At 45.3% G+C, this 9,725-nt stretch overlaps 6 protein-coding genes across 6 annotated transcripts; 4 read left to right on the top strand and 2 right to left on the bottom strand.

Annotated features, from left to right (window-relative positions):
* Positions 1 to 255: 255 nt before the first annotated feature.
* Positions 256 to 999, top strand: LY89DRAFT_590791 (dihydrofolate reductase; the record flags this gene model as incomplete). Its single annotated transcript, XM_018209614.1, has 2 exons — positions 256 to 648; positions 688 to 999. The coding sequence occupies 2 exons, from the start codon at positions 256 to 258 to the stop codon at positions 997 to 999; spliced, it is 705 nt and encodes a 234-aa protein (XP_018068424.1).
* Positions 1,000 to 1,141: 142 nt separating this feature from the next.
* Positions 1,142 to 1,760, bottom strand: LY89DRAFT_590915 (GTP cyclohydrolase I; the record flags this gene model as incomplete). The annotated part of the gene is made up of 2 exons (XM_018209623.1): positions 1,142 to 1,444; positions 1,500 to 1,760. Coding segments are annotated over 2 exons (564 nt in total), but the record flags the coding sequence as incomplete, so codon positions are not given.
* Positions 1,761 to 3,015: 1,255 nt separating this feature from the next.
* LY89DRAFT_699070 (MFS general substrate transporter) lies at positions 3,016 to 4,837 on the top strand (the record flags this gene model as incomplete). The annotated part of the gene is made up of 5 exons (XM_018217028.1): positions 3,016 to 3,084; positions 3,151 to 3,419; positions 3,484 to 3,546; positions 3,615 to 3,878; positions 4,087 to 4,837. The coding sequence occupies 5 exons, from the start codon at positions 3,016 to 3,018 to the stop codon at positions 4,835 to 4,837; spliced, it is 1,416 nt and encodes a 471-aa protein (XP_018068422.1).
* Positions 4,838 to 5,066: 229 nt separating this feature from the next.
* LY89DRAFT_687330 (uncharacterized protein) lies at positions 5,067 to 5,751 on the bottom strand. The gene is made up of 2 exons (XM_018215473.1): positions 5,267 to 5,751; positions 5,067 to 5,201 (listed from the first exon to the last, which is right to left on the bottom strand). Exons 1-2 carry the CDS (start codon positions 5,657 to 5,659, stop codon positions 5,187 to 5,189), a joined length of 408 nt encoding a protein of 135 aa, XP_018068421.1. The 5' UTR covers positions 5,660 to 5,751; the 3' UTR covers positions 5,067 to 5,186.
* Positions 5,752 to 6,023: 272 nt separating this feature from the next.
* LY89DRAFT_753539 (uncharacterized protein) lies at positions 6,024 to 6,608 on the top strand (the record flags this gene model as incomplete). The annotated part of the gene is made up of 1 exon (XM_018221280.1): positions 6,024 to 6,608. The coding sequence occupies one exon, from the start codon at positions 6,024 to 6,026 to the stop codon at positions 6,606 to 6,608; it is 585 nt and encodes a 194-aa protein (XP_018068420.1).
* Positions 6,609 to 7,047: 439 nt separating this feature from the next.
* On the top strand, positions 7,048 to 9,560 carry LY89DRAFT_784862 (F-box domain-containing protein; the record flags this gene model as incomplete). The annotated part of the gene is made up of 5 exons (XM_018222828.1): positions 7,048 to 7,138; positions 7,193 to 8,491; positions 8,598 to 9,046; positions 9,129 to 9,254; positions 9,312 to 9,560. 5 exons carry the CDS (start codon positions 7,048 to 7,050, stop codon positions 9,390 to 9,392), a joined length of 2,046 nt encoding a protein of 681 aa, XP_018068419.1. The 3' UTR covers positions 9,393 to 9,560.
* Positions 9,561 to 9,725: the final 165 nt, after the last annotated feature.

Here is a 9,725-nt window from a genome sequence, read left to right as displayed (position 1 = left end):
GCTAAATGCGAGTCCTTACCGCCGCATCTCGCATCTTTTCTTTTTGAAATTCGATTCCATTTATTTCGAAGCTCTCGCTTAACCTATCTCGTTGCCTTCTGCTTCTCTATTTCTTCGACAGAAAACTTCTATTCTGTAAGCTCTTCATCAATATTATCTCTTTTCTCCGGTTACACTCTGATGCAGTCTATCCACTGATCATGAAAAAGAGCTCACTGGCTTCTAAATATCACTTTGCACACAATATTTGACGACATGCAGTCGAACATTGCACGTCCTTCTCAGTCGGGAAGCGAAAGACGGTCAGTCACCATTATCGTAGCAGCTTCACAGTCCATGGGTATGAGCTTCAAAAGAAGATTGCCCTGGCCCAGGTTGCAACGCGAAAATGCTTACTTCCATAACACAACGAAGCGAGTTCCAACGGAAGGTACCCTGAACGCCGTAATCTTTGGCTACAACACTTGGGACAAGACACCGACGAAGTACTACCTAGGTAGAATCAACGTTGTTATCACCAAGGACCCCGAAGAAGCTCTGCAGCGGTTGAGCAGTGAGTATAGAAATGATTTTGTTCACGTTGCAACGGACATCAATACCGCAGTTGAGTTACTTGAGAGGACATATCCGTACCCAGACAATGGGTTCGTGTCTTGCAACAAGGTCACCATTCCGAATGATGGCGAGGCGGACGGACACGTTGGTGCTGAGACTAGGGTCGGTACTCCATACCTTGGAAGAATTTTCGTCATTGGGGGAGCAGGACTGTGTCGAGAAGCTTTAAGCTATTCATGGGTCGATCGCCTGCTTCTAACGAGAGTGATTTGTGATTTCAAAGCTGACACCTTCTTTCCTCTGGTTTTGGGTGGCAGAGGTAATGAAGAGTGGCGTCGGCAAGATGACCAGGCCTTTCAAAACTGGGGAGGTGATGAGGTCCCCATTGGTGTGCAATTCGAGAATGGGCTTGAGTGGCAAACATTTATGTTCGAACGGGCCTGACTTTGGGCATATACTTGTATTGAGGCTCAATGTCGAATCTATTAATGTTGTATGGTTTTGAATATCATACCTCTACCTCTAGGAACAACTGACCAGCCTTAATGTCATGAATTCCGCTCGTACAACATACGATTGAGATGTGTTATCTCGCTCTCAACAAAGAAAGAAATTCCTTCCTCAGATCAGCCTCATGGTTGAAAGACCCCAGCATGCACCTTGTCGTCGTCGATGAATTCGTCTTCTGAACTCCTCTCATAATCATACAAAGATGACTCGACTCCATAACAACAGCTACTCCATGTGGCTTCAGCACTTCCTCGATTGCTAATGCAACCTGCCTTGTCAAACGCTCTTGAACCTGCAACCTGCGAGCGAAAACCTCCACAATTCTTGCAATCTTCGAAAGCCCAATAACCCGTCCGTCGGGAAGATATCCAACATGTATCTGCTTGATGTCAATACGCATTATCCTGACATTGAACACCAATAATTCTCCATACCTTCCCCATAAATGGCACCAGGTGGTGCTCGCAAAGACTGAAGACTTCAATATCCTTCACAATTACCATATCACTACCTTCATCTACGTGGAAAATGGCATTGTTGATCACATTAGCAACCTTCATGTGATATCCTTCGGTGAAAGAGAGAAGTGCTTTGGCATAACGCTGAGGAGTATCCAATAGTCCCTCACGTGTTGGATCTTCACCGAGGCAGCTGATCATTATTTTGATAGCAGCTGTCAAGGTATGGAGCTTTTGGGCTTATGATCTTGTCAACCATAGGTAACTTAGAGCATGGGAGTCATTGAGCGCTTACCTTCTGTCTGCTCATCACGATCAGATTCAACGTTCCGAGCATGCTGCGTCGCAACCCAGGAGAGTTCCGGGATTTCACTAGTTGATTTTGCTACTTCTTCATCTGTTCCCTTGTAAGTGAACCAACATCGATTTCAATGAGATCGAAACTCACCATCGTCAGATGTAGGTGGTGATACATCGCGGAGCAATGATTCTTGGCTATATCCGCTGGTTGATGGAGTCGAGGTAGGACTTGGCGTACATATGGAACGTGCGTCAACAGTCATGCTTCCAGGGGGCATCCTGTTCAACTTGTATGAAAGTTCTATGTTTGTCTCACCAAATCAAGTAATGAAGAATTGGATAGGGAAGTTAAGTGGCCTTGTATCCCTCACTTTATACACTTGGTGAGGTTGATTGGATAATCTTGCGTCCACTCCACAGTGGAGCGGTTCTGTGTTATTGCTGCTGCCGACTGTTTAAAGTAGTTACAACAGGTTTTGCGCGGAGAATTGGATTTCATGCAGAGCAGTGACTCCATTGGGAGGTGCTGCGCCCCACACTGTGCATCATTCTTGGTTGCACATTTTAATAAGCCCGTTCCACTTTAGTCCAGAACTTCCAAATGGTGAGATATCAATGAGATTGTGCAATGTTTACGGTTACTCTGTCTCGGAAGCCAGAAATTCTGTTAGGCCTGGATACAAGGTTTATCATCTGCTAGAACTCTAGATTCCCAAGGGATCCACAACAGCTTCTGCAACATGCGATGCTTGTCCCACACCGAGCTGAACATGGTTGAGCATTTGCCAAGCCTATGAGTCGAGGTTGAAATATTGGTCGAGACTGAGGCTACATCTTCCTAGCGAACATTTGGTAATTGACCCTAAACATCAGCACTCGACGGAATCGGTGATAATGTGGCACAGTGGCGGCCGCCAGGCTTACGTGCGACAATAAATAGACCACGAGATGGAGGTGAAGATATAAGCGAGATTTTCGTGCGGCATTTGTCATTCACAGTTCAAAAATAAACCTTCGCAATAGCACGATTCAAGGTTATCCAAGCACTGTCCTTCAAAAATTATGTTCATCTTTCCGCGGACTTCCTCCGCTGCAGCACTCATTGAGATATACCCTCGAAAGGATGAAAAGTCGTCTGCCCTCGGGGCAGTTGGCAATAATATGTATGATACTTCAACCAAGCCGATCATGAATGCTGATAGTTATAGGTATCTCTCGATTCGGTGTGCCTTTAATGCTGAATTCATTTCCAGTGTATCTTGTACGCGATCACCTCTCTCCGACATCTTCTCGATTTCGAATATCTGACTGAAGGTTGTTCATTCAGCCGGGGCTTCTTTCTAGTCTCGATATTGCGGCAGACTTAGTGCCATACTACGTTGGAATATGTTCCTCTATTTGGTCGATCACTACCTGCATAACTTCACCATTTTGGGGCAGATGCTCCGACTCATATGGGCGAAAGCCGGCTATTCTACTGTCGAACATTCTGTTTCTTTTCAGTGTGCTGCTGTTTGGGTTTGCGGGGAAGTTATGGCTGATTCTGGCGGTAATGGGGTTTCTGGGGTTCGCTGGTGGAATGACTCCTGTCCTCCAGTAAGAATATCCTCCAAAGACTAATGTTGCACACACCTTTGCTGAGAGATTTGTTCGAACGAAGCACTACAGTTGCTGAGCTCGTTACACAGAAGGAACTGCAGCCTATGGCGTTCAGCCTCATACCGTAAGGGCTGTCTTTCCATTTAAATTTTTTTTTAATTTTGCTACTGAGATTTACTCATATTCTTCCAGACTCATGTGGACAATAGCCAGTATGGTTGGTCCACTGGTTGGAGGTTTCTTGGCAGATCCCACCGCCAGATACCCTTCGATATTTGGGGAGAATCAATTCTTCATGAAGTTTCCGTACAGCTTACTAAATATCGTCGTCGCAATACCATTCTTTATCGGATGTGTCGTGGGCTTTTTGTTCCTCAAGGTATGTTATTTGAATCGAATGAAGCTTGTCGGGGAAGCGACTGACATCTGCACAGGAAACTTTGGAAGGAAAGCAAGGTATCGATCGAGGACTTCGAATTGGGCGAGCCGTTCGACGATTCCTCTCGTCTTTCACAACGCCAAACACTTTCGAAGATCGTGAAGACTATGCCAAATATCAAATGATAGACTCTCACAGTCTCGATGACGTCAATGAAGGTCTAGAGGATAACGCCCGCCAAGAAGAATTCAAAGTATCCACCCGAAACTCTCGAACATGGTTCAGTTCTGTCCAACAATCACTGCCGAACCTTTTCCTTTTGGAAATATTCACACAGCAATCCGTTCTATCGCTGATATACATCTGTTTCCTCCAAACTCACAGCAAGCTATTTGACGAATTCCTTCCGACGTACATGCAGGCCGTACCGTCCCCAACTGAGCCAACTCCGCCAACGTATCAGAGCTCAGCTTTAGTAGACTTCACTATATTCCCGGGTGGTTTATCATTCACATCGCATACGGCAGCACTATACCTCACCGCTTATGGTCTTTCAGCTATCCTGATTCAACTCCTAATCTTCCCTCGCTTAGCCCCTTCTCTCGGCCCAATTCGCTGCCTTCGGATCGCATCGAGCGTTTACCCATTCGTCTACTTTTTGACTCCTTATCTATCGGTTCTGTCGGAAACGCCTGTTCTGCGAGGTATCTGTACCGTAGTGCTTCTTGCGATGAAAGCGGGATGTGGTATCTTTGCTTTCCCTTCCTCAAGGATCTTGCTTTGCAACTCGGCGACCAAAGGAGGATTGGGGACTCTTAATGGCATAAGCTCAAGTAGCCAGCAATTGATGCGAGCCATTGTTGCTGTTGGTGTTGGAAAACTATTCAGCTTAGGGTTGCAGAACGGCATCATTGTGTTGCCGTGGTGGACATTGAGTTTTGTAAGCATGGGAGGACTGGGAACTGTAGTATGGCTGAGAGATGAGCGCGAAGGAGGAGGTAGCATAGGGAGTGAAGAGAGAACATCGGGATCATAGGAGACTTTGGAGTACTGTACAAATGCGTATGAGATTATACGCTAGCATTGCTCGCGAGTTTGTGGAACAATATGAGTGAGGTGAGACTAAAGCCTGAGCTAAGATCGGTAGAATATCGTGGCATGTAGTAGTGTAAGCACCACATGGGTTCTTTTCTACTACGAAGGATTTGCTTTACTTGTTACATTGCTCCGCAAGCTTTGGAACAATGTTACATAATATTTATGTCCTAATCTTTTGGTATTCTCTGCTCCGGTAAATGTTTTTCTATCGTATTGCTTTCGATGAGTGATCTGGTATTTTATCTCAGAACGTAAGAGTCCAATGTGATAGAGCTCGTCCTCATGTATCAATGATTCAGTATCTACGGAGGCTCGTTAGTTTCCGTAAACAATCTTCAACCCTATCGTGTGTGCTCTAATAACTTACCAAGCTGAAAGGTACGGCGCCTATCCTATTTCTCTTCATGAGGATAATCGCATACAACGATATTCCTCTGCCTTCTCCCAAGAGACTAATCCTTTCATAGCGGTGCCTCATGTAAATACTGGGCCCTGACCCTCCAATTCTTTTCGCCATTTTTGTAGCCTGATCGGGTGATTCTCCAAACTCTTGTATAAACACAGCCCTGAGCCACTCTTGGCATTGTGTAGGTGTCCACTTCCACTTTGGAGTGTCGCCAGCTTTGATACCTGTAAGAGGAAAGTCTGACATGGTATTTAAAACTGGGTTGGTATCGATCTTCTCCTCGTAACCGGGAAGGTCGCTGTGAGCTTTGTTGTGTTTGCTTTCGCGGCTTCTGAATAGTTCCTGGAGTTTCATGTTGCTCGATGTTATCGGTCGATTTTTGCTTCGAGGATGTTTTTTCGGAGTCTGTTTTGCAAAATGTCGAGAAGTTGTAGTTATCTAAAAAGAGGTCTTGGAATGGTGGGGGCTTTTATGTGGCATTATTTTTCTTAAATTTGCTGTGATATCATGTGAGAGTCCGGTCTACAATTGCCGGGCCAGTGAAAAGCTACCACTGGATGGCTCAAATTTAGTGCACTTTGTTTTCGGCCCATGGAATGACATAATCAGACTCCGATCAACCCCTTGTTAGAGAAGTCAGCAGACCAGTAAATAATTTCGTAAACTCGAAAAATATCAGTCATTATTCCATTCAATCCTTTCACTCCTAAACTTCGATATGTCGCGAACCCTTCGCACGCCTTTCGCTTTACTCAAGCTATACGATTTCCTCGCTAGAGGCGCCAAAGCACATGTCTATATAATTAATTCGACCGTTGTTTTAAAGGTTCCTATTCGCTACAACAATCCTGACACGACTAATATCGCGGATTATGCTACCGGAATTGAATTAATTAAACGCGAAAAAGCCATTTACGAAGTGTTTAATAAGCGCAAATCTAAGCACCCTAATCTTTTTTGTTGTATATTTGCTATTCGGGAAGGTATATTTCTGGAACACTTTATAATAATATTTGAGTTTCGAAATAAAAACCGGGAGAAAGAGCTAGTTAGAGAGAGCACCGTGATCCGTTGGACATTACAACTCATCAGCGCAGAAATTTATTTAGAAGAGCTTGGATTTATTTATGGCGATTTACGGCCTGTAAACATCCTGTTTACGAAAGAAGATGATATCAAGCTTTGCGATTTCGGCGATACTATTAGACTTGGTGAGTGGCTTCGAACTGCAACCCCAGGATTTTCTCAAGTTTCCGACCTAAAGACCTTCCGGCCGTGTATAACTAGTTGTGGTAGCGAGTAGTTACCTATTAGTTCTTGTATTTTCGCTATTAAAATAGGAATTAAGCCGCTTTAGGACGCAGAAAATCAAGTGCAAAAGTTCTTCTAGAACGATTTTCTATCCACACACGGTATAATTTTTGGCGAAGTTATCTAGAATTGCTGGAGAAAGAGATATAGCTTAATTGTTGAGTTCGACTATATTATTACTATAAACTTGAGTATTGGTTTCAAAATTGCACCAGTCACGGATAGTCACGAGTTAGAACTCCGACTCAAAGAGTGTCAGGAATTCTTGCAGAATAACGCAAATATAGATTATAGTGATGAGATTTAAATGCTTTGTTCGTTATAAAATTGGGTCACGTTCCGCGCTGACTAACCAAGCCGAACATAGCCTAGTGTAGCCTTATATTTCGTGGGATTATAATGACTGCATATTTTTGTCAATCTCCCTAACAATGAGCCCTTGTATCTTCTCCTGCGTTCTTTGCGGATACGTAATCTGTGACTATGAGAACCCAACGTCTTGGTTGAAACAATTTCGTATTCGTGAGTGCTGGTGGCTGTCGTTCTGCCGTGGGAATGCTAATTTGAGATCAATAGTCTACTCCAGTCGAGAGCGCATCGCGATCACAGGAGTTGGCCTTTACAATGACCCTGACGGCGGCGATTGGATAGCCCCCTTAAACTTCGCCGCACGCTGGGACGACGCGGGATACAACTCCCCAACTCATGACCAGATTGGAGTGATTCGACAGCACCCAGTTAACGATCGATACGGCTTTCCCTTTCATGAAGCTTGCTGGTCACTTCTGGAGAAAGCCCATTCCCCCGAGTCAATCCCCTGTAAGGCTCTCTTTGAAGTTTGCCGGTCGCTACCATTTCCATCGGAAGGGACTGGCCTCAGCTGGGGCCACGATTTCGAGGGGTTAGTCCTCGTGGATAACCAAGACCGCTATTCTTGGGAGGATCGCTTCGTGGACCGAAGCGGTGACTGGGCGCTATTCCTGGGTGCAAGGAACGATCCCTACCATGTCCCGGAGATCCAGCAACTCCCCGATGAATATTTCCAAGCTCCGCCGGCTATAAGCTCCTTTAGACCGGTAACAACGGTGGTTGATTGTTTTGCAGCGCTTCCTGAGGAGATTCGTATTGCGATTGCATCTAACTTGCCAACAGTGGATGCTCTGAACACTCGTCGAGCTTCGAGATCGTTTCTGTCTATCTTCTACAACCAACAATTTTGGGCCTCCAGATTTAGGGCCAACGCTGACCGTTCTTGGCTTTTCGAGTCACAGGAGTGGGGTAATGCACATGAATGGAGATGGTTGTATCGTCTTACAAATAAGAGTCACCGCACTCGAGGGATGCAAAATCGAGAAAGGGTCTGGAAATTGATCCAACGCGTCCGGGGAACACTACCTTTGCGATGGATCGAACCATCTGTACTCCCTTCTCCTAGTCCTATTCCAGCCAGTTTAAGATGGCTAGAGGCAACTGGCGATTTACGGCTCGAGGAACGCACCAGGCCGTATCACGGCTTTAACGAAGGCTGTCGTCTGTTCTACGAGCAACAAACATCCATTCCTACTTTACTTTCTCAGATTGCATTCTCTGTCATTCGGCTTGGAGATGCTGAATACATTACCGGAATGAGGCTTATCCCCAGCCAAGGAGAAGTCATACAATTGGGATACAGGACGGAAGGGAGAGAGCGCTTTCTGGATATTAAATTCCTAGCGGGGTTCAACTTTGGCCGTAAGATCAAGAGGCATACAAGGTATCCAATGCATTGCCGACGACAGGCAAACGTCACAATGGTTTGGATGTCCGTATGGGGCTCTGAGAACGAGGCGTCTCGCGGTTTCTGGCCCTATAACAGCTATCAAAGCTGGGTTCGACGTAAGCAGACTATGACTTATTTTCTCCTTGCCTCCTTTTCATGTTGCTCTGAGCCCCGCTGATACAACCTTATATGGATGTAAGATGGTTAGCTTGGCGGTTGCAGAGTGCGTCCTACTTGCTACCGAGAAGGCGATCGAAGAAAGCAAATCACTTCGAGATTCCGCATTTTGGTATCCTGAAATTCCAGGGATTGGTTTGTACCTAAACGATAATTGTTTCGTAGCACGAGACTCTTCAACAGCCAGGTATCAGCCGCTGTGCTGGACTATGTTTGGAGGACTCGGAGGTATATATCTCCGCCATTTAACCGGGATTTCTGTCACCTGCTTAGGCACACTACGTGGCATCGAGTTCCACTATAATACTGAGGACGTCCCAATCGAATGCCGCAAGCTGGGGCGGTACAGATCTTCCAAATACGCCAAGGTCATACACTTTTCCATTGATGGTCCTGCTGGAGAAGTCATCGACGCCATTGAGGTATATCTCAGGTACTTCGTCGGCGAAAATGTGCTTTGGTTCTACAAACACGGGGCATTGGAATCATTCAAGGTAAGTCATTCACATCTCTGGAATGTTTTCAGTGCCGCCAAGAACACTTCAACTAACATGCAGTCTTGGATTAATATCTCAGATTTCTACGAATCGTGGGAGATCTTGCCACTTCAGACAGGAAGAGTCTGCTATGACAGACAACTTTGTGGAAAAGCCTATAATGATTGCTCCGGGGACCACCATTAACTGGTTTTATTGGAGTCAGGTATGTGAATAATCTGTGGAGTAAATTGAGAATGATAATAACCAGCAAGCACTTTAGCATGAAAATAGCCTTACTGCTGTAGGGGCGATCTTGGAGGTGATTGGAGAGGAGCATAGGGGAGCATCACTAGCTAAATAGGGTACGGAGCAATTACGGAGGCGGGGGAAGAGGTGCAATCATGCGAGCAGCGACAGTAGAGCAACATACTTCAACGGAAATGGGTTATTATTTGCGGTCACGAGCAAGATTCATGCAGTTGTTACACTTTTGCTCGCATTAATCTTGCAGCAATTGGCGAGAAGCAACACATCTTTAGTAAATTCCTCTGGTCTGCTGTTTACGTTTTGGTATTGTTCTACCCATTGCCATGATTTGCCGTCCTAGTACTTTCTAGCATAATATTCCACGTCCCAACATAAGCCTCAGACAACGTCTGAACGGTGAAAAAGACTATCCAACCGGCATGTTTTT

Source organism: Mollisia scopiformis (genome assembly GCF_001500285.1).
Source record: "Mollisia scopiformis unplaced genomic scaffold LY89scaffold_18, whole genome shotgun sequence".
Lineage (NCBI taxonomy): Eukaryota > Fungi > Ascomycota > Leotiomycetes > Helotiales > Mollisiaceae > Mollisia > Mollisia scopiformis.
Note: the sequence above shows the minus strand (reverse complement) of the source record. Positions and strands in the feature narration are given on the sequence as shown.

Excerpts from the sequence above, each read along its gene's own strand:
- LY89DRAFT_687330 (XM_018215473.1), bottom strand. The coding sequence starts at position 5,659 with ATGAAACTCCAGGAACTATTCAGAAGCCGCGAAAGCAAACACAACAAA.